The sequence below is a fragment of the Vigna angularis genome, chromosome 1 (genome assembly GCF_016808095.1).
Source record: "Vigna angularis cultivar LongXiaoDou No.4 chromosome 1, ASM1680809v1, whole genome shotgun sequence".
NCBI classification, from domain to species: domain Eukaryota; kingdom Viridiplantae; phylum Streptophyta; class Magnoliopsida; order Fabales; family Fabaceae; genus Vigna; species Vigna angularis.
In genome coordinates, this window is record NC_068970.1 from 61,741,552 (window position 1) to 61,765,298 (window position 23,747).

Consider the following 23,747-nt stretch of genomic DNA (forward strand, 5'->3'; position numbering starts at 1 on the left):
CACTAATAACAAATGTATGACTCGTTATGTATAAAGTAATAACTGATTTATTATCCAATAAATTCATTGGGTAGGAGCAATTACCATTAAACTAACTTGATCACTTTACCTCCATTTTTACTCTTTTTTATAAAATATACTTTTAACAACTTGCTCTTCTACTATTCACGTTTCTTCATCTTTCACTTGGATAGGATTTTGGTTACTATCGTCGTTCTCACTTTTGTTTTTCATGTAAAACTCTTTCTTTTTTCTGTTTCTCTTTGATCCTTTCACTTAGTTAATAATAATAAAAAAAGCCATTTTCAAAGAACAATTACATAATGTAATAATTCTTCTTATAATTAAATAATTCAACAACTCGAAGAGAATCAAGGATTGCGTCTCTAATTTTGGTCTAATATTGACTTTGAGAAGAATCAGAGATTCTGAAGCCATAAAAAGGAAGAATATAAATATTGTATTGGAGAGTGTTTGTATCTTTTGGTTAGAAGATATGGAATGCATATATGTTATCCTATTTTGCGCTATGATAAATTTTATGAAGCTTTGCACAAAGTCCTAATTCATTTCTGGCATCTTTTTATACTCGTTTCTATCTTTTAGTAGACTTGCTAAATTGAAAGATAACATATGCATTACGTAAGTTTTGCTTTATGTTTAGGTACAGAAATTTTGTTTTGTGTTGACTTTAAATTATAAAAAACATATTTTAATTTCACATGAATAAAGAAAGAATATTGGAATAAAATAAGTTGTTGAATTTTATTCTATTCATATACGCCAAAAATCACATCAAACTTTGCGATCTTAAAAATTCGTTCCCAAACCAGGCACATGGGGAATGCATACTACACTAAAGTGGCTATGTTTGGATCATATAGGCAAATTAAAAAAATACATATATATGGGAAATGAAAGGAGAGAAAACAGTAAAAACTGTATTTCTTCAACGGAAACAAAGAGAAAGTAAAAGAAAACCAACAAAAAATTGTAATCATTTTTTTATATTAATAGTTTTAAAAAATAATAAATAAAATAACATTTTAAAAATATAAATTAGAATTAAAATAAATTACTTTATCCATTACTAGAATTTAAATAAATTACTTTATCCATTATTAGAATTTAAATAAAATTAAAAAAAATTAAATCAAATTGAAAAAATAATTATAGTAGTAAAACAAACAACTAATAGAACATATATCTATTATGCATTTAGTTATTTATTAATCCAAATGCATATTGGTTTGCTGTAAGTGAAATTTATCCTTATATAAATCAATGTTAATGTAAATAAGGAATGTTTATGCATAAAAATATTTGTAAACTGTTTTTAATTTTATGATTAATTTCTTTATCTGATTTAGTGTCTTTTTATTAATAAACTACTAAAGAAATTTCTTCACAACTTTCAAAACAACAATATTAATCATTATTATAATAACTAATAAAATTAAATAAATTTTAAATCTTCATCAAGATTAAATTTTTGTTATTTATTGAATATTCAAAATTTATATATTTTTTAAATCGATTAATACGTATTTTTGTATACATTAAAATTTCCTGTAAAAACAAGAATACATATTATTCTTAGTATTAGTATATTTTTATAACCTACAAATGTACTAAATTAGGTACATTACGATTATTATAAGTATTGTTATACCATTAGTTTAGTATTATTATACCATTAATTAAGTACGTTATGAACATTTATACCTTATACCATTAATTAAGTACATCACAAATAAATTACTTTATTAATTTTATAATTTAGCATAAATAAATTCATATCTGAATGTTATATTTTAATCTTAATATTTATCATTCATTTTTTTTATAATATCTTTAATATATATATTAATCTGCCAAGTTATGTAATACAACACGTTAAACAAATAATAATTACTTACAAAACAGTGAGTTATAACTAACTAACCTCGAAGTTTTCGAAACTAAACTCCTGAAATCTCAGTCCCTCAAAAGTGTAGGTTGTAGGATTGCACTTGTAATGGTTGTGTTATGGAAGGTAATGATGTTAGGTTGTTATGAAAAAAAAATAATTCAAAGGGGGTATATAGCTTGATAGGTATAGTTTTCGCAAAAGTTAAGAGTAGGTGACATTTTATTAAAGTGAGAAAGAACAGGTAAACAATTCCACGTACAACGATGCCTTTCAGTGACAAACCCGTAACAGCGGGATGTTGACTTAAAGGTTTTTCGTAACTAAATATCACAGAAATTACGGTTTAACAAAGACAATTGACTTCAACCTTGGGTTTTCCAAAAGGAACTATTGGACTTTTGAATTGGCTATCAGGCTATAGCCATGTAAACAGCTCATCCATTCTTTCTGTAAAGAACTAAAAATATATATTGACTCGTTGAGATTGATCGACAACGAATTACTATAATGTAAAATAATCTTTCTTGGTATCTCCCTTTCTCACTATTCTTGGATCATCCAGCATGTTCACGCGGTTTCTCTAAAAAAGGGTCTCACCTGAGATCTCACAAGTCTTGTATTGAATGACGGTGGAGTTCAATAATTATCCTTCACTCTATTTCATTATAGTAATTCAACTTGCCCAACCAAGGAGGTATAAATAAAGCTACATTGATATATAATAATCTTGTTATTTTTACATATAACTACCACACGTAATCGTGGCCTTCTTGTCTTATTTGTTTTCCTTTCGTTTACAATATTACGTGAGCATGATCAAATCAAAGTGATACTCAGAAAAAGAAAAAAAAATACTCAAATTGCATGAGAAGCCAGAGATCTATACAAAATTTAAGGGGATGCTCTCCGAAAAATTGGGGAGAGATCAACGTAATTTCTGTCCATATAAAGATTACACAATATGTGAAGACTAATTTTTCAAGATTATTCTTCGGGGACTTCAGAAACTACTTAACTTATGAGACCAAATAGTCAACCGGAATGGTTAATCATTTTGAATAACTTAGTAATTACTTGGCACCCCAAATGCAAATAAGTTCGTAGTTCCTATATTGAAAGGCTTACTTCTTCCTTTTCCCAGTATTTCATCCAAAAGATAGCCAAAGTATCTCAACTCATACTACGGACATCCAATTGGCTCCTTATAGTGATATCATCAAGCTGTTCTTTAAAAATCCTCCAAAGGCTGTGTCTCAAATTATAGGAGCTCCACATAATAACTTTTCAATTACTATGCTAGTATAGCTAGCAAAAAATCTTCTGTTGCTAGTTTGGGCTGGCTATAGAAGCTATAGTGTTGTTTCATGACAGCCTCAACTAAATTATGGAATCAATGAAAATTCTCAGCAAGAATTTCTAAGAATCGGTACTAGTAGACGCTTATAACTGAAAAGTGCCCAATTCATGACCGTGTCTTGTAAGAAGTACTTTCCGCCCCTCAACCCATTCTAGTCTATAGGAGAGATCCAAATTATGAAGCAATTGTTTTGGACTGTCCCCGTGATTTGAATCCCTCGCATTATCCTACAAAGAAAATATAGGTGCTATTTCTCAATATAAGAAATAAACTTTTTGACATGGTAGATGACTTAATTAATTAATGACCTCATGACTCCTAATGAAAATGGTAAAATGAACGTTTTCATCCCGATCTATCTACCATTTATATTCATGCATCTCAACCAATTGAATGTATTTTAGTATGCTTTCAAACAACTTTCTATTATGCTTTCATCATTTACCTAGTTAAACTAATAATATCCAGCTTGGCAGTCGAATTTTCATGCTAAATATAAATTCATACAACTCATTATATCTTCCTGGCAGGTATCAGTTTCAGTTGAAGATCGGGTTCTAGGCTCATTCGCTGGATGTAAATAGCTTCAGTATGAAATATATATATATATACACACACATACACACACATAAATCTATATATAAAGATTACCTGAAAGTTCTGCAGCCTGTCAGTTTCCAAAATATTGGCCATTATGCTTGTTCTTGAAGAATTAGGAGAAAATCCTTCCCAAGGAGGAACAAATATTAGTTTGGTGCACTGGACAGGAACAAAGTTCCGGCTGAGTTTCTCCCACCAGAAAGATCCCAGTGACCACCATCTAATCAGTAGTCCATGTTCGGAAAAAGCCACCAGCCCCTAACAGTGAAGAATATTGGGGTATAGGTGGGAAAGAAATATCAGTTTGAGATGCTGACAATAAGTACCAATCTTGAAGCAAATAGATCGATAAAGAAGAAACACTATTTGGCATAAAATAGGCAGAAATTAAAGGCGCTATTAATAATCAGGGAAAAGAAAATACTAGCAGCACATTCTCTAATATTCTTGAACACACTGTTATTCGTTGATATTTATTGAAAATCAAATTATTTTGAGGGTTCCATATCTTATTTAATAAGTTCAGCTCCTTATTTTGTAAGCAATAATAGGTAATGTGTTAGAAAGTGTAGCACTTTTGTTAGGAATCTTTTTATTTGACCAGAAGGGTAGGAACTAAAAAATTTACCCCTTTCTTGATCATTACTTCCTAAAAGTTCACAAATATTCTTTCTCCAATAGAAAGAGTTTGGATGTTCGTGTAATCCTGATCCTTGCAGAGCGCAGAGACTAAAGCAAACCTTCGCAAACTTCCTAATAATATCCATACAGAACATGTTTTTGGAACGAATTGGAAATTATTACCCCTAAGTTCTGGTGCATGGTACACATACTCCGATGCATTTCTCCTTCTGAATAAAAAATAAACAAGTTTTCAAACATTTTCTTTTAAATTCGAAGTGTATGTTCCAGCAGAAAACAACAATCCAGCCTTTCCTCACCAGAATGGGTCAACTCCATGGATCAAATGATTTATGACGCTATAATGTTCTGTCATGATTCTACCTATAGGCACTATGCTCATACAAGAGTGCTTTCTCTGGTTAACAGTGCACTCAGATTTTTGGAAAAGAATATATGTGAAAGAAAGGTTTTCATCTTATTTAAATGGGTCCAATCAAGTAAAGTGAACCAATGCGAAAAGCTTACTCAAATCATAAAAAACAATATAGTGAACGAAAATGGATGGGGGAGCCTGTTAGGTTCCTTTGTTCAAGGAGCCGAACAGCAATTTCAAACTCACCCACACACTCAACAGTAAGCAAGTATGGATGAATAGATATGAATATGTATTTCTATTTTTGATGTAATGTGTAGAAAAAGGAAATACAAGTATACTATCTCTCCCAAGGAAGCCTCCCTTCCTCCACTGGTCAGGTCCAGTCTCAATACCCAAAATCCTCCCCTCTCTCTCAAATCTGTTTGTTATTTATATTCCCTTTCTCTCTTCTAACAAACTAACCATCTTTCCTCTAACAGATTTCCCCCTCTACCCGGCCACTAACTTTCTCCCCTTTTATTCCTCCTCACATACACTTTTAATTGTCTAACATTACCCTCCTCTCCAAGATCAACCTTGTCCTCAAGGTTGAAGTCAGGGAACTGCTGTCGGATGTAATGTTCCTCCTCCCAAGTAGCACCATCCAAACCACCTTCTTTCCATTGTATTAAACTTGGGGAATCTCCTCTCCTTGCTGCTGCTGGTTCCTGCGCTGTAACACTTTCAGAGGAGTGTACATAGGTTTATCATCTTGCAATTCAGTTGGGAGATGTCCTTCCACCGGATGATCTCCTATGGCTAGTTTCAATTGGGAAACATGGAATACAGGGTGTATTCTTGATGTTTCTGGTAACTGCAAGCGAAAAGCAACAGGTCCTATTTGTTTCTCCACCAAAAATGGTCCATAATACCGTGCAGACAACTTTGGGTGTAACCGTGTGGGCATAGAGGTCTGTCTATGAGGCCTGATTTTAAGGAATACCCAATCTCCTTCTTGGATCTTGGCTTCCCTCCGCTTCTTGTTGGCGTAGTGTGTCATCTGGTCCTGAGCTCTGGCCAGATGATATTTCAGTTGTGTCAAAGCTTCATCTCGGGTTTGTAGGTCTTGTGCCACTGCCTCCACCACTGTTTCCCCAGGAATGAAACGTGTAAGAGTTGGAGGGGGTCGTCCATATACAGTTTCAAAAGGTGTGCATTTGGATGCTCCTTGGTAACTAGTGTTGTACCAAAATTCCGCCCAAGGCAATACTGTACTCCAAATCTTGGGCTGTTCAGAACTAAAATAGCGCAAGTAAGTTCCCAGCACCCTATTCAAAACTTCAGTTTGTCCATCCGACTCTGGATGATAAGCAGTGCTCATGTTCAGCTGTGTTCCCTGTAGGTGGAAAATCTCCCTCCAAAAAGCACTCAAGAATGTGGAGTCTTGATCACTGACAATAGTCATAGGTATCCCATGAAGCCTAATCACTTCCTTCACGAACATTTCAGCTATTAACCTGGCTGTATAAGGGTGTTTAACAGGGATAAAATGGCCATATTTGTTGAGTCTGTCCACCACCACTAGTATAGTATCAAACCCATGAGATTTGGGTAATTTTACTATAAAATCCATACTAATCTCCTCCCAGATTGCTTGAGGTATAGGTAAAGGCTGCAACAACCCTTGGGGAGAGGCTGCCAAGTACTTGTGTTGTTGGCAAACTAGACATGCAGCCACAAAATCTGTAACGGTCTTCTTCATTCCTATCCAATGCAAAGATTGTGCCACCCTCCTATAGGTTCTATAAACCCCTGAATGTCCTCCTGTGACACTACTATGGAATTCAGCCAACAATCTAGGTATCCAAACAGATTTTGCCGACAATACAAGTCTCCCCTTGTAATGTAATCTTCCATGCTCCAACGTGTAAGCTGGGTGAGAGTTAGGATCTGCCCTTATTTCCTCCAGCACCTTCTTTAAACTCTCATCCTTCTCCACCTCCTCCATGATTTCTTGAAATTTAGACCAGTATGGTCTAGATATCATCTGTAACACCTTTTCTGTTTCCTCCTCTTCTGTTCCTTTTCTGGATAGCCCATCAGCCACACGATTAGATGCACTTGTCCTGTATTTAATTTCAAATTCGTACCTCAGAAGCTTAGCTAGCCAATTTTGTTGACTTTGAGTTGTAATGCGTTGTTCCAGTAGATAACGCAAACTTTTTTGATCCGTAAGGACAGTAAACTTCTGACCCAAAAAGTATGGCCTCCAATGTTGTATAGCAAGCACAAGTGCCATTAATTCCTTCTCATAAACGGACTTGGTCAAAGAGGACTCAGATAATGCCTTACTAAAGAAGGCTATGGGTTTGTTCTTCTGTGACAAAACTGCCCCAACGTCGGTACCTGAAGCATCACACTCTACAACAAATGTTTGATTAAAATCAGGGAGAATCAATACTGGAGTTGTAGTCACGGCTTCTTTAAGCTTCTGCATAGCCACTGCTCCTTCTGTAGACCATTTAAACATTCCCTTTTTCAACAAATCAGTAAGGGGTTTAGCTATTTTTCCATAGTTTCTAATGAACCTTCGATAATACCCAGTCAACCCAAGGAATCCTCTCAACTCCTTGATGTTTTTGGGCTCTGGCCATTCCAAAACAGCTGCAACCTTTTCTTTATCCATTTCCACCCCTGTTGCCGAGATCTTGTGTCCCAAATACCTCACTTGTCTTCTTCCAAATTCACACTTCTTTCTGTTTGCAAAAAGTTTATGTTCAGCCAAGACTTTTAAGACTTGCGTTAGGTGTTGTGAGTGGTCCTCCCAAGTCTTGCTATAGACGAGTATATCGTCAAAAAATACTAACACGAACCTCCTCAACAGCGGCCTTAATACTGAATTCATCATGTCTTGGAATGTAGCTGGGGCATTTGTTAGCCCAAAGGGCATCACAAGGAATTCATAATGCCCTTGATGTGTCCGAAAAGCAGTTTTTGGAATGTCTTCACTCTTCATTCTTATCTGATGATACCCAGCCTTCAAATCAACTTTTGAAAAATATGATGCTCCTTGAAGTTCATCCAGCAGCTCCTCAATGACTGGAATAGGGTATTTATCAGCCACTGTTACTCTGTTCAATGCCCTATAATCCACACAAAACCTCCAACTTCCATCCTTCTTTTTTACCAATATTACAGGACTAGAATAAGGGTTGTTACTGGGTCTAATAATGCCCAAATTCAGCATCTCCTCCACCTGACGCTCTATCTCTGTTTTCATGCCATGGGGTACCTATATGGCCTCACATTAACATGTTCACTGCCCTCCTTCAAGGGAATTCTGTGATCAACTCTCCTCTCGGGTGGTAGTCCTTGGGGGTCTCTGAATATCCCTTCAAAATCACTTAGAATTTGTGCCAATTCTACCTCCTCATCCTGCGTTAAGCCACTCTTTTCTATCTCCTCATCCATCAATTCTGTTTGGCTTAAACTCCACACTAAGGTCATAATTTCAATCCCTTTTTCTTTAATAAGTGCTTCTGGAGTCACCACCCTACGTGTCAAGGCTGGATCACCCTTTATCTCCACTTCTTCCCCTCCATGCGCCACCTTCATGATGAGCTGTCCCCAATCCACCTTTATCTCTCCCAGGGATGCTAACCACGTAATTCCCAGTATTACGTCCACACCGCCTAATTCAAAGAGATAAAATTTATCTCTAACTTCTAAGCCTTCTAATAACACAGGGACTCCTGTGCAATACCCGCTGGTCACTTTCTTTTGTCCATCCCCTAAACATACTTTATAAAGGCGTGTGTCGGTGCACTCCAGACCCAACTCTTTCACCAATTTGGTAGATATAAAACTATGGGTAGCTCCACTATCGATTAGCACCAGAACTTTCTTCCCTTGCACCCAACCTTGCAGCTTCATCGTGTTAGATTGTGAGAGTCCACCGGCGGACAATCCCGACAACTCCATCGTCATCTGTTCTACCACGACATTCTCCTCCGCCTCTTCCTCTTCATCCTCCTCCGCCAAAATCATGACCCGCATGCTCCGTTCTGCACAACGATGGCCCGGGATGTAGGGTCCGCCGCAGTGGAAGCAGCGTCCTTCTTCACGCCGCTTAATGTATTCTGGGTATGGTAAAGTCCTGACGCCCCGTCCTGCGTTTCCTCCTCCACTACTACCAGCCTTTGAAATCATGGTATTCGCACTAACGTCCTTCTTTATCCCTGGCCCTCCGCTACCATTCACCGACCCTTCCGACGGCCCACGAAAAGTTTCCGTCCTCGCCACCGTCCCTGAACTCGCGGAGTATCTCCCCCACGTCACCCCTCCTTTTCCTCCAGCTCCACTACTCCCCCGCGATGTCAACCCCACTTGTTCGACGTCCCGAGCTCGCTTCATCGCCGTCAACAAGTCGCGTGGGTCATGCGGTCTCACGGCGTTACGTAATCCCTCTTGCAAACCTGCGAAGAAATACCCCAGTAATTGATCTTCAGTTACTCCGGTTGCCTGCGCCACGAGTACTTCGAACTCTTGGATATACTCATCTACGTCCCCTCGCTGTCGCACAGCGACCAACTTCTCAAAAACAGTTCCTCGATTCCGTCCTCCGAACCTCCGCGTCAATGCCTCCTTAAACGACTTCCACGTTGGGTGTCGAGTTTTCTTCTGCCAGAAGTGGAACCAGTAATTAGCGCCTCCGTCCATACAAATATACACTAACTTCATCTTCTCTTTCTCCGTTACTCCCTGGATGTCAAAAAACTTCTCAGCCTTCTCTATCCACCCAGTAGGATCAGTACCTTCAAAAGTTGGGAGCTCAACGCGCTTCATCTAGCTACGTTGTACTTCGCCTCGGTCATCCGATTCATCATCAGTGCTCTCCGTTGACCTTCGTTCTCGATCACCATTGACAAAATTACGACTCCCTTCAGAACTCCTATCTCGATTTCCAGAGCGTCGTCCTAAGGCTCGCCGAAACTCGAGAGTCATTGCTCGCATTTCTGCCTTCAACTCTTCCACCGTCGATTCCATAGCCCCCATTCGTCCCTCCATTCTTCTCTGATATAGCTCACTCCTCTTCCCTCCGAGCAGATCCGGCAGGTCGGACCAAATCTGTTAGGTTCCTTTGTTCAAGGAGCCGAACAACAATTTCAAACTCACCCACACACTCAACAGTAAGCAAGTATGGATGAATAGATATGAATATGTATTTCTATTTCTGATGTAATGTGTAGAAAAAGGAAATACAAGTATACTATCTCTTCCAAGGAAGCCTCCCTTTCTCCACTGGCCAAGAGGTCCAGTCTCAATACCCAAAATCCTCCCCTCTCTCTCTCAAATCTGTTTGTTATTTATATTCCCTCTCTCTCTTCTAACAAACTAACCATCTTTCCTCTAACAGATTTCCCCCTCTACCCGGCCACTAACTTTCTCCCCTTTTATTCCTCCTCACATACACTTTTAATTGTCTAACAGAGCCACAAGGAAGTCTGTCAGGAACATTGCTCTTCTGAGTAGTCAGTAATTCCCAACTGAATTTATTAATCACATTATCACAGCATACATATGATCTGAAACCAGTAGCAGCCCATATTTCGGTCACAGATATATCAGAGTTTATAGTTTGTTTAATATAATTAAGATTCTGAATAAGATCAAACCTTTAGATATATAATTATTAGGTTAGGTAATCCAAAATCTGCTAAGTAAATCATATCATGAAACACCAAGTAGTCAAGGTTTTTTATCAGCATAATTTGTCAGTACCTCTCCATCTGGTGAAAAGCTCAGTGCTGAAATAGCAGTGGTCAACATTGTTCCTGATAATGATGCTGGGAGTAGAGTTGGAAGTCCAGGAGGCCCACTTGCATCTAAAACCTTTATCATTGTCACACTGCATAAAAAACGAAGGCTCTCCATTTAGGAAACTTTTATCTCCAGATATCTAAGAGACAAGAAACACATGACAACATTTTGAACCAGAAATTTCAAAAAGGGAACCATAGAAGTGCGAAAGAAAAGAAGAGAACAAGTTATACATGCCATTATCGTATAAAATAGGAATGTAGGTACAAACCTTAAAAGTTCTTAAGAAATTGTCTATATCACCATAGCCTAACCATGGTAATGATGGTACTAATTATAAATTATCATTTTAGTCACATTATTTGAAAATGAAAATTAAAACTGTCACAATGATTTACAAATGCCACCGTACGTATTAGATCTGGTGATTTTCTCCATCATTCTCTGAATATGATGTTGAAGAATACCATCAAAGCAAAAAAAAAAAATACCAGTCAGCTACTTAAGATAAAATCAGGGGTAAGACTAAGCAGCAAGTATACAACGTCATGTTAGGCAACACTATATATTTTGGCATCTTAGCTAGACTGACACCTTGTTTTTCACCCCTTTAAATATATTATTATTGTTATTTTTTCCCTTCAAATTTTTAATTAATTCTACTAGGTGCTTCTAATGGTTTTTATTTCTTTGATCTTCCCACCCTGCATATAATATATAAATGGCATAAAATCAAGTGCACTTCTCTCAAGTACAAGAGAGACAGAAATTGGAGGATATTTCAACATTTCAGCCTGAACGCATTCCGAAATCAATAATTACAATCTATATCTGAATCCTAATACCTTTGCATATCATAAACCCTGATGTTTGCGTTGTTAACTTCTCTAATCACATCTCCAACTGCTAGTTTGGTCCATGAATCATTGACAGCCACCATGGGATATACACGTACAAGTTCCTTGAAAGTTGTCATTGAACTTTGGAAGCATGCCTTCCGCATGACTGAGTTGCTAGGATCTATAGTCTGTAAAATGAAGTTGACCACCTGCAGATCTGACGCACTGTCACAAAAATTCATGCTTCAATGTTTCAAAACAAATAAGCAGTATGAATTTAAATCTAATGGGGAAGACAGAAATACTAGAAAATCATATGTTTCAGTACGAACAGATGATAGCCTCTCAAAATACAAGAATCAGTCTGCTCCCAACCGTCAGGAATAGAAAAAGAACAGAAATAAGTAATGAAAGAGATAAGAATAGGAAATTCATTATAAGAAAGTACACAATATCAAAATGAAACAAATGCATATCTAAAATGAAGAACTGACAGATACTGATAAGGTTCAGTTTGCACAGCATAAATACCAAATAGTTCAAGCTGTCAACATTAGTATATAAGTAAGAAAACTACAACAAAGGTTTTTCCCGCTAGTGAGATTAGTTACATGGATAAAAGGATACCCTGATGTTTTGTCTCAAATCATGCCTGTTTGTTAACCTTTAAACCTTTCTTGATCATACTTGAAAAGAGAATGAATTTTATTATAATCATTCATATCTATTACATTCTCCTTACACCTATTTGTAACAATCTAATCTTCCAAAAAAGAAAAATAAGAAAACAATATACTAAAAAACAATCTAAAAGATTCTACATATATTTTCTCTAATTAGGAAGATTTTACAGATATTGTTTCTAATTCGGAAGATTTTCCTCTAATTACAACAATCATTTTGCCTATAACTTTTTCAGCCTCCCTTTACCACAGCAACAAACACATCTGATATCACAACGGAAAAAATATTTTATTTTCTAAAAATAAAATTCACATTTAAATAATAAAGTATCATTGTTGAAAAGCAAATGCTCCTTGGATATAATTCTCTCCAAAAATAGTCATTCACCAAAAGGAATATATGCTAAAATGTTTAATTTCAAGGATTCACGTCTAGAAAACAGAAATTGAAAAATAATAAGATAAGAATAGAAATAGACTTAACGACTTTTGGTCCCTACAGATATGTAAAGATCCAACATTTGGTCCCAATAAAAATTTAATTGCACATTTAGTCCACTAATTTTTCCAAATCATGCAAGTTTGCTCCACCATTGAATTCAATTGCTAACAGAAAATACTACTGGTGTGTCCAATTATGATAACATTGTTAGCTATTTATTCATGCATAATATTAATAGCAAGGTTTAACACCTAATATTAGGAACAGAAACATTAGCATTTTTTATTAGCGATTGGATGACATATTAGTAAAGGATCAGAATTAGTTAATTTTGATAACTAAAGGACCAAATGTGCAATTAAATTTGTAGAGTCCAAAATTGTAAAGTCACAACTTTGAGGATCAAAGGTGGATTGAAGCCAAAAAAATTAAAAGTGTAAATTAAGTCTTGAGGTAGATACCTAACCAAAAACATGAGGTGAAGTGAAAAATCAAACTAGAATTAGACGCAGTAAGATGAATCTACCAGAAAGATTAATAAAAATAAGGCTAGTGTTAGCAACAAGTGTTTTCACAAACCTTGTCAAGGTATTGAGCCAAATTCTTTGGAGAACCACGCATGATCCTTATGAGAGTCAACAAGGACACCATGTGGACAGGTGAATCAGATGCAGTAGACCAAATTTGGCTTTCAATCACAGCCAAAAAGCCTGTTATATCAGCCATAGCCAAACTTGGAAGAAGAACCTCCACCAATGTCTTTTTAATAGAAAAAGATGCATCCGATATTTCTTTCACTGACTTGGAAGATGGGCCACTCAACTCTACTTGGAAAAAAATATCCCCAATCAGACGAGGAATCTCAGAGACAATGCATTCTTTCCATGTACTTTCCATGCCCTCTGCAAGGAGCTCAGCAGCAGTGGAGCTATACTTCTCGTTCATAGCCATAGCCAACTTCATTAATGGATGAACAACAAGCCTGGAAAGACTTGGCTTTACAAGACTAGGATACCAGATAGCCAGTGCACCAGCAACAATAATGTGAGATGTCATTGCATCCTGACTAGTTCCACCAACACAAGAAATCCAATCTTGCACTTCAAATGATTCTAGCCAAGCAAGTATCTTGGATTCCTCATCTTGGGAAACTCCTTGTTTTTCTACCTTAGGAGATATACTCTCTTCCCGCTTGTTTCCTAGGTTATGCCTGTCTCGACTTCCAGTATGGAAACTCATATCGTTTGACTCAGTAGGTTTCAAATTGCATAGAGGTAGAGGAATAACATGAGAGGCAGCACAGTGAAATATAGAGCGTGCAGCCATACGCACATGTTCACTTTCATCTTGCCAAAAAGCCACCAAGAGCTGCAAAAAGAGGAGATAGCCTTCAGAAGTTGAAATCAAGTAATAAGGAAGTTTTTCAATACCACAGGGCATGGGCACAGTCCACCGCCCATAATATGACAAACTACAAAAAATATTAATCAAGTATTGGAATTGATCATTCCAGTAAGATCATGGAACAAAAATACAAATAAAAAATAGCTTTCATAAAATGTTATGCTGCAACTAAGAGAATAGACTAAACTGCCAGATTTTAAGCTACCTCAAAAACACAAGAAACATGGACAAAGCTGGCCTAAATTGAGTCTGTTTCTTAAGTGAGAAAGTAAGGGAGTATCCACCCTCAATTGAATTAAAAGTTCATATTATTAATCAACCCACTAATTTTTAATGCAGCTAAAACCTTCAGAAAACAAACTCCCTTTAGAGCAGCTTATTCTAGGAAACACACAATGGACAGCATTCAATGGCCAATTAGGTATTTGAAACCAAAATTTTTCCTCAAAAAGGAAATTTAAGAAAAACAAGAAACAGGAACAATCAAACAACAAAGGCAAAACAATTGAGGGTTTTGTCCTTGCTATAATCCATTTCCTTCAACTGCCTCCTATTTGTTTAGGGAAAATTGCAGCATAATGATGCAGTTTTTATTGGAAGTGGAGGAGGAGAGGATTGTAACTTGTGTTCCAGCCATTTGTATCCTCAAAAGTACCTAACGTATGTGGTACTACTTCTGAAATACTCGTGCCTCACAACTAGGTCTATTACAAAATTGAACTGAACCACATTAGTACTGAATTACAATTGTTCTGAAAAAAGATGAACTATTATTTTAGTTTACTTTTTTTAAAAAAAAAATGATTTACTTCTAAATCGAACTGCTTGAACTACACTGAATTGTAACTCTTTTCCTCTTTGAGAAATGAATTTACAAGATACATTTCTGAATATGTGCAGCTCTACACCAGAAAGATTGACTTAAAAGAATGTAAAATGAAGAAAATAGCAATAACAGATATTGTGAAAGAAATAAAAGATAAGATTCTAAAACAGAACAACTGCAAAGGATTCACAAGAACTTAAAAGGAATAGGAAAGAAAGAGAAAGGTAGAAAGGAGGATATCAGTATTGAAAATGTAGAATACAAGAGGAAGAATCCTTGGCACTCCCTCCTCCCACTGAAAATCTTAGTTTTGATTATTTACCAAAAAGATACATTCCTATTACAATTTACCTAATTTAACTATGTAACCTCCTCACTGCCCTTGAAACCACCTAAACCTAACCACTAGTCTCCTATTATTTTTTTTCTTCTGGAATATCCCTCCAAATCTTATTCTTTTATTGAGAGTTGGCTCATGTCTAATGCAGTGTGATGCGTCGTAAGTTATTCTTCACAAGCTCACAACACAAATAATATAGGACATGCATAAAATCAATTGCAAATAAAATTATAAAGCTACAAAAGCACGTTTACATATTACAACCTGTAATGAAGGTGGCTTCACATCTGGAAAATTTTCCAAGAAATTCCGAGTATAAAAGGCTGCTAAAGCACTGCATACATATGATACTATCAATCATCAGCATATTTTTTCAAACTGAGTGCATTTTTAGAAAATAATTTAAGACTAATTGTTTAATAAATTAAAGAATTCGGCTTTAAAAAGGTGTTACTACATTCTAAACTGCACAAAAATACCATTACCCAAACAGTAAAAGTAAAATTAGTAAGAGGGCAAAAATATAACATAATAGGGACAGAATCTTTGCAAGCATCATGAAAAACTGTCAGAAAAACTGTTTTTGACAGTATTCATAGAGAAGCAATTGCTATTAAATAGAATACATAGACATAATAACTAAAAATCCTAATTTATGATGGATATAATGTATCCCTCCCTACAATTCTGAATCAACGATCTTGTACAATAAATATAAAATATATTGTCAGCCTATTAATCCTCCTAATTATCAAATGAAATTAAGTCAGCTAAATGATGTAATTAAAATTGTACAAGGAAATATTAACTGCAACATAGATCAAGGGATTCTGACACTCCCCCTCAAGTTGGTGAGTGGATGTCATCCATTCCCAACTTGCCAATAATAGACTAAAATGAATAACCGGTTAGGACTAGACTCAATAGAAGGTGAAGTATTAGGACTAGACTCAATAGATGGTGAAGTATTAGACTCAATGGATGATAGAGTATTAATGAGACTTAATTTTTGGGAAAATGAGGTTTTCTGTCAAGATTGAATTATCCTTATACTTGAGAATTAAACTGTAAAATAATTCTAGAGAGCTTGATTGATCCCTCTCATAATCTTCTATTTATAAAAATAAATTGATAAAGAATACATGATAATTAGGGTAACCTTAGACACAATATAATCATGATAAATAAGGTAACCTAGACACAATATAATCATGATAAATAGAGTAACCCTAGACACAATATAATCATGATAAATACGGTAACCTTAGACATAATATAATAATGATAAATAGGTAAATATTCTAACACTCCCCTCAAGCTAGAGCATACAGATTGTATGTGCCAAGCTTGAAATAAATAAACTCAATCCAACAAAATCAACTTGTCTAAAATGTCGAGACAATAGACGTGGTAACTTTGGCTTCGAACAAGATGCATGTATGCTTCAGATCATCAAGAGAGAATGTCGTAACCAAAGAGACGGCTCATAAGCTTATGGAGAATAATATTGCACAACCACAAAACTTCATCTAGCACCATGAACCTTCAAGTAGGGTGACTTTGACAAAGTTGATTTCCATCAAAAGTGAATGTTGAGTGGTAGACAACGAAAAACTGCAGAGACTGAATTGTCATCAAATAAGGATGGGGCCTGCATGGCTAAAAGCGAAAAAAATGCAGGGACTGCTATCTCTGACTAGTTGGGGCTTGCAGTGGCGGTAAGCGACAAAACTACAGGGACTGCCATCTCTGACTAATTGGGGCCTGCAGTGGCTGAAAGCAGGGACTGTCATCTCTAACTAGTTGGGGCCTCTGACTAGTGTCTAACTAGTGGCTGGAAACATACTCTCCCTTACTGCAGGGACTAAATTGCCATTACTGACTGATGGGGCCTGCAGGGACTAAATTGCCTGCAGGGACTAAATTGTCATCACTGACTGATAGAGCCTGCTGGGACTAAATTGTCATCAAGTAAGGATGGGGCCTGCAATGGACAAAAACATACTGCAGGGACTAAACTGCCATCATTGACTGATGGGGGTCTGTAGTGACTGAAACATACTCCCCTAACGGCGAACGACGGAAACTGTGAAGGTGGAATGTCATAATGGTCTCCTTTATTCATCAAAGCACCACTAGGAACCATGGTTGGATTGTGTTGAGAACTGTAAGGATGACAGATTCGAGGAACAAAGATTGAGACTTATGATGACATTAAAGACCAAAGATAGGTTGGAGGTCCAAAGGTTTTGTGCTGGACTACTCCCAAATGGTGATACTTAACACTGTATCACAAGAACTACGGGCTAAACAAACTAGACTCGGGCCCAAGGAGAAAGTGACCAATAACGATTGAAAGTGACGAAGTGGCGTCAAGAGCGGTCTGCTGACTTTGAAATCAGGAACCAAGGACGTGTATGGACTCAACATGATTCGATGAGTCAAACAATGATGAAACAGAGATTTGAAGGACTTAGGGTTCCAAAACAACCAAAGGAGAAAACCCTAGGTCTCAGTTACAACCACCAAAACTAAGAAACAAGGACCAAAATGCACTCAGGAGGCTCCAGCGAGACGAATGGCAGTGTCACAGTGTAATTTCGACACCGGAAAGGTGGCGCGTGACAAACACACGCTGGAAGCTGATCGTAGAGAAGTCGTGCGTGACGTTGCATGTGGAGGAGAATGAGGCAACGACAACCAGGGATGGGTCGCGCTCCTCGATGCACACAAAACCCCTAACTTTGCCAGAGAAAACAAGACGGTAGCAGCGACGGAGGTTGAACAAATGTGGCGCACGTGGCAGTGCTTGGATGAGAACTAGCCCTTGACACAGGCAGGGTTGACCATGGCTCAAGGAGGCAATCTAGATCCATTGGTCGCCAGACTAAACTGTGGCGGTGGTCGGTGGCGGGCATTAGCGGACGACGTCGGAATGACAGGAAACAGAGGTTGATGGTGACAAACTTATGTGGACAGCTCCTCACAGTGGAAAAATAGTGCCAACGGTAAATGGCACCAGACAACGACAAACGACACCAGACAGCGACAAACAGTGCCGGACAATTGCGGACAACAACTAGGGTTTGGAGACTAGATAGAAACCAGAACAGGACTGCTCATTGAGGTATTTAAGAAAAGGTGAAATTTTTAAGGCCACCGGTGGCAGCGGCCACGGGCCACCGGCGGCAAAGGCAGAAAAGATTCAGACAACCTGCTCCGATACCAACTTGAGAATTAAACTAAAATAATTCTAGAGGGCTTGATTGATCCCTCTCATAATCTTCTATTTATAAAAATAAATTGATAAAGAGTACATGATAATTAGGGTAACCTTAGACACAATATAATCATGATAAATAGGGTAACCTAGACACAATATAATCATGATAAATAGAGTAACCCTAGACACAATATAATCATGATAAATAGGGTAACCCTAGACATAATATAATAATGATAAATAGGTAAATATTCTAACACTTATCTTCAATGCATGATCTTTCCCCCTGAAGATAAGGTTGAAAATATAGTGTATTTTCATCAAAGGTGACATCACAACACAAGAATTGTCTTGTTGGAGGGATTTGTATGCCTTTTGGTAGGTAAGTAACCAATAAATATGCACTTAATAGCTCAAGGATCAAGCTTTCCCCTAAGATTAGGATGAACATGGAAGAGGATATATAACCAAAGACTCGAGGTACAAGATGATTTGTTATCCTAAAGTCTGGAGAAAATTTAGAGAGTTGTTGAATAAGACTACTATTCTTTAGCTTTTCCGAGGATATTACACACTTGTACTTTACAAATTCATGAGTATCACAATGAAACATTTGTTTGTCAACTTTTTAAAATAAATTAGGAAACATAATTTGTAGGGTACTGAATGATGGATGACCTAATCAAAAGGGGTCCAACCAAATTCTTTTCTATATTGAACAGGGTCTATAAGATATAAACCTAGTAGATAACTGAGTCATGTGGTCTATGGCACAAGAATCAACTACCCAAACAACTTCTTTAGAGGAATTTAAGGCATTGAGTGTATAGGAATAAAGAATATGACATGCGAATGCTAAGGAGCAATTACCTGAGTCTGCAGGTTTTGTTATTGTGTCCAGCAACCCCCTTAATTTTACAATCTCCTTTGTGCTGAACTTTGTGGTGGGTCGAGTTTTCTGTGTATCGGACATCTTTGAGGTTTGAACTATGGTAATGCAGGCCTAGAATGAATACATTGGAATAAAGAAAGGTTTGTGCTATTGCAGCAATGCATGCTACGCAGGTGAATACAGCAGAAGAAAGAAAGGAATGTTGTTTTGCAGCAATGCAGGCTGCACAAGAGATTACACAGGCTCCCAAGGATTTTAGAGCATTGAGACCATGTCAGAAAAATTGTTTCGTATGTTATTCATAGAGGAGCAATTGCTCTCAAATAGAATACATAGACATAATAACTGAAAATCTTAAGTTATGATGGATATAGTCTATCCCTATAATTCAAGATCAATGATCTTGTATAATAAATATAAAATATATTGTTAACCTATTAATCATCCTAATTGTGAAAACTAATTAAATCTCCTAATTATGTAATTAAAATTGTTCAAGGAAATGTTAACTGCAGCACAAATTAAGGGATTTTGACCAAAACCAGCCATGGAAAACCTACTACTATTTATCCTACACCTGATGAATACTTTTTCTATTCAGAATTTTACAAAAATGTCAAACTTGTCTTGCTTATTGACCAGTTCGACTGAAGCCAACGTAGGATCCAAAATATCTTGTTGGCCATGGTAGTCGGGGCGCATCTTTTATCTTATATTATTTTCATCATTTTTCTATTCATGAAAAAATATGTATATGTTGCAAGAAAAACTTCAAGGAGCTGCAGGTTTCAAAAAATAACAAGAATCCACCTATAACATGACATCCATAGCACATGGAACTACATAAGTAAATGGATGGTTTTTCCAGTTTGCGAAGAAAAGAACCTCAAATAGAACTTTGAAACTTTGTAGCATTTAAAAAAACATCTCGTGGTTTATAAAATTTAAATTTAAAGTACGTTTCTAAGATAAGTTCAGTTTAGGGAAAAAAAGAGGGTTCCGAGAAAAAAAAATTATAAAAAGCTGTGATTAAAAGATTTTCATATAAAAGCAAAAAGATGTAAGAGTACAAATAACTGGATTTGTTTTTTCTTTTCTATTAATGTAATTGTCACTATACCTGCTGGCTGCCGAACCAGAGTGAGACAAGCTAATCAAACGTTGGGCAAGGGACACCATTGTCAACGATCTCATTGCACAAAACTCGGATGATGATTTCCAGAGCTGAAACATGGTTTTTAATGTCTCAGGAACCGTTGGAAACAGAGATAAAAGAAATAAGTCCCAACGTACTGTCCAAAATATTACCTCAAGATTAGCACTCTGAGTAGGAAATGTCAATGTCAATGATCCTTTATCCCCCTGCAGACCAGAAGCTACGATGAAGTTTTCTGGTCTCATCAGCTTCATGTCACTTATCAACAAATTATCAAGCTCTATGTCTACACTCCAAGAATGTAGATATGACAAGCTATATCGAAGTAAGTATTCTTCAAATAGGTTAACCAAGTCATGCCCCTCTAAAGTTTCTGCATTATGGTAGCTGGGATTTTGCTCCTGGACTCCCTGCTGCTTCAAATTGATATTGACTGGCTTGCCACCACCATTTTCAATGGACTCATTCTTTTGAAATAAGAACATCAAGGATGCAAGATCAAAACACAGAGACACTATCCCTGGGAAAGGGCAAGCGCATTTGATAGGAAGCTTGCTACTCAAAAGACCAATTTGAGAGGATGAATGTGGCTTCACTGAAATTTCTTTACCTGCATTTGTTTTGGAAGAATTCAGCTCAGTCATATTTGAAATATTTGGTGACGACCTTGATGAAGTAAGCAAGTTGTCTGAACGATTTAAGGGGGAGTTAGAGAACCTTGCATCATCAACTATCGGAAGGAGTAAGGAAGAGACTGATGTGTTTCCATTCAGCAATGTGCCAGATACGGAATTCTTGCTGATGCTTTTACAAAAATTATCAAACATTGAATGTGCAGCTGTCCCAAGTAGGACTCGCTCACGTGAACCTGTCTTTACATCCCAAATGTATAATACATCAGTAGCATCAGAAGTTCCGTAATGTGTTTGACAGAGACAGGAAATATAACCTCTTGCTCCATCCCATAAAACTTTAGAAGGATAGTTCATATGTCCAGGAAAGATTCTCTCCACTCGCAGAGTCTCTAGAGAAATAAGAGCAACACATGCATCCTCTCCTACTGAAAGGAAACAATTACTCCAAGGATGCACAGTCAAAGATGGAGCAAGAATAATTTGACGGACAGGAGCCACATGATGATGCATTACCATGATAAGACTGCCAGTGTCAAGATCCCATATTCGAATCGTGCAATCCATACTTCCAGACACCAAAACCTGCTTAAAATTCCAGCTTTTGGCACTACCCATCATTTGATGTGCTGCCAAACAAAGTACAGCACCTGTATGTCCTGAGAAAAACTGTTTGCAAGCAGTTGGCTTTTCATCAGGATTGGAACTTGTATCATCCAAGCAAATCCCTTGAAACAAACCAAACCTTACAACCTCTATTTCTCCACTTAAAAAACCGTATACAACAGCATAAGGAGTAAAGAGGTTCTCGGAGATGATCATGGAGGAAGAAACGACCTTCCCTTTGTAAGCATAACAATTAGTTCCAGTACCAGCTTGTTTGTTGTCTACAATATCAGAACTTGGACTCACACCAAAAGTAGAAGTAGTCTCAAGTACATCGAGTCCCTTGAGCTGAGTCGATTTCTCAAACCAGCCAGTGAAAGATACATCATCACCGACCATTCTGCATTGACGATACAATCTACCAGGTTCATCACTAAAATCATGCAATGACCACATTGTGGCAAGTGGTCTCCATAGTAAAGGGTCCTCGTAATTATAGCAAATTGACTTGATGCATACAAGATATTGACTTACTTGTTGAAAAAAAACAGATAATCTCATATCAGGTTGATAACGAGTACCAGGAATCTCAGAAAGAGGTTCACATTGGAAAACATCATTCTGATACAATACATTATATATAACTGCATAACCTACATTATTCCACACAACAAATCGTACTGTAATCGAGTTTCCATATTCGTTGCCGTTGCACACATTCTCCACATCATCATTCTCAAGAAAAATGCCACCAACAGCATGTGTTTGAATAGAACCGTGATCCAAACTGAATAAGCTATCCACAAAAGAAACTTCTCCAATCACACTATGATTCAGTAACCTGAAGACACACCGATCTTCCAATATTGAAGCAACAACATTCCCATAGGTTAAAACCGAAACAATCTGCTCCACACTACTCAATTCCTCGTCGAAAAAAGAGGTCTCCAATTGACCTTTATCACCAAGTGAACCCGCCAAGCTCTCCCCTCGATCCTCTGATATCGGAACCATCTGCTGCCTCCCAGCCGAATCAGCCACAAACACAGAGTTTCTCTTCTCGTCATCACCCAACACCAGTGCCATAAACTTAATTGGACCAATGGATAGACTTCCATGAAACACAGTTTGAGTAATGGAAAGCGAATAGGAGTCCACAATAAGAACAGTGCATTTAGGAGGCTTCCTAGGCTGAGTTTCTCTATCAATTAATCCTTCATTCCCCTCTAAAGAACACGCTATACACACATATCTCGGTGTCGAAGGCAAGGTTCTAATTAAACGAGGAGTGCCAACCCAAGGCGGCAATTTCCTCCGGCACCGGCAATGGCCACTGTTCTTGCTCCACACACACAGAAAACCATCACAGCACGCACTTATCAACGCACTGAACTTACTTGCACTCGAAGTATAACCGTTTCCTGCATCTGCAATTGGCCTACATACGGCGAGATCGGTAACCGGTGCGCCGTGACCGCACAGCACGCCCACCGCCTTAACTTCCTGCAAAATCGACGCGGCTCTTAGCGATTGAAGGAGAAATAGTTGTTATAATTATTTGATAATTGGAAAGGAGAACAGAAAAATTGAAAATACCGGTGTGGAAGCGGAACTGGAGATGGTCCACCAGATGATGGAGCCATCCGATCCGGCTGTGTAAAAGGTTGGCGTCGGTGGTTCCGTCAAAGCGGCGACGGCGGTGACGCGGTGAGGAAACGGCGTGCCGGACCATATGCACGCCACCGATCTGCACTTCATCGATAATCGAATTTCTCACTTCATTGCTTTTTTTTGAATAACCGCTACACAGCGCATGTCTGATTATTACTCTATCACTCCATTCGTGAGTTTTGGTTTTAAACGAAAAGGTTTGGTTTGGACACTTGATTTGAACTCTATTCGCTGTTGCTAGTTTGTAATTGTTAGATTCACGTTTTTTATTTCTCTAGAGTTAACACACAACACAGTTTATTTAATCCCCAAAGCAACCTATTTATTTTTTGGGTCTAAATTATATATGTCCTTGTTCCACTTTC

At 37.3% G+C, this 23,747-nt stretch overlaps 1 protein-coding gene across 3 annotated transcripts; it reads right to left on the reverse strand.

Moving 5' to 3' along the window:
• Positions 1 to 2,750: 2,750 nt before the first annotated feature.
• Positions 2,751 to 23,679, reverse strand: LOC108347372 (uncharacterized). Of its 3 annotated transcripts, XM_052874867.1 has the most exons (10): positions 23,308 to 23,674; positions 20,626 to 23,214; positions 20,438 to 20,541; positions 19,296 to 19,412; positions 15,467 to 15,536; positions 13,212 to 14,000; positions 11,514 to 11,716; positions 10,630 to 10,756; positions 3,921 to 4,127; positions 2,751 to 3,496 (listed from the first exon to the last, which is right to left on the reverse strand). In XM_052874867.1, the coding sequence occupies exons 1-10, from the start codon at positions 23,467 to 23,469 to the stop codon at positions 3,353 to 3,355; spliced, it is 4,512 nt and encodes a 1,503-aa protein (XP_052730827.1). In that variant the 5' UTR covers positions 23,470 to 23,674; the 3' UTR covers positions 2,751 to 3,352. The 3 variants fall into 3 exon arrangements, with proteins under 3 accessions (XP_052730827.1, XP_017442050.1, XP_052730830.1); XM_017586561.2 differs by lacking the exon at positions 19,296 to 19,412; XM_052874870.1 differs by lacking the exons at positions 2,751 to 3,496; positions 3,921 to 4,127; positions 10,630 to 10,756 and having other exon boundaries at positions 11,535 to 11,732; positions 23,308 to 23,679.
• Positions 23,680 to 23,747: the final 68 nt, after the last annotated feature.

What these genes read in the sequence shown, in the direction of transcription:
- LOC108347372 (XM_052874867.1), bottom strand. Translation starts at nt 23,469, where the DNA reads ATGAAGTGCAGATCGGTGGCGTGCATATGGTCCGGCACGCCGTTTCCT. An exon ending in CTCAGAGTGCTAATCTTGAG is followed by an intron (nt 20,542 to 20,625) that starts GTAATATTTTGG and finishes ACCATGTTTCAG; the next exon opens with CTCTGGAAATCATCATCCGA. An exon ending in TCTGGTTCGGCAGCCAGCAG is followed by an intron (nt 19,413 to 20,437) that starts GTATAGTGACAA and finishes GCATTACCATAG; the next exon opens with TTCAAACCTCAAAGATGTCC.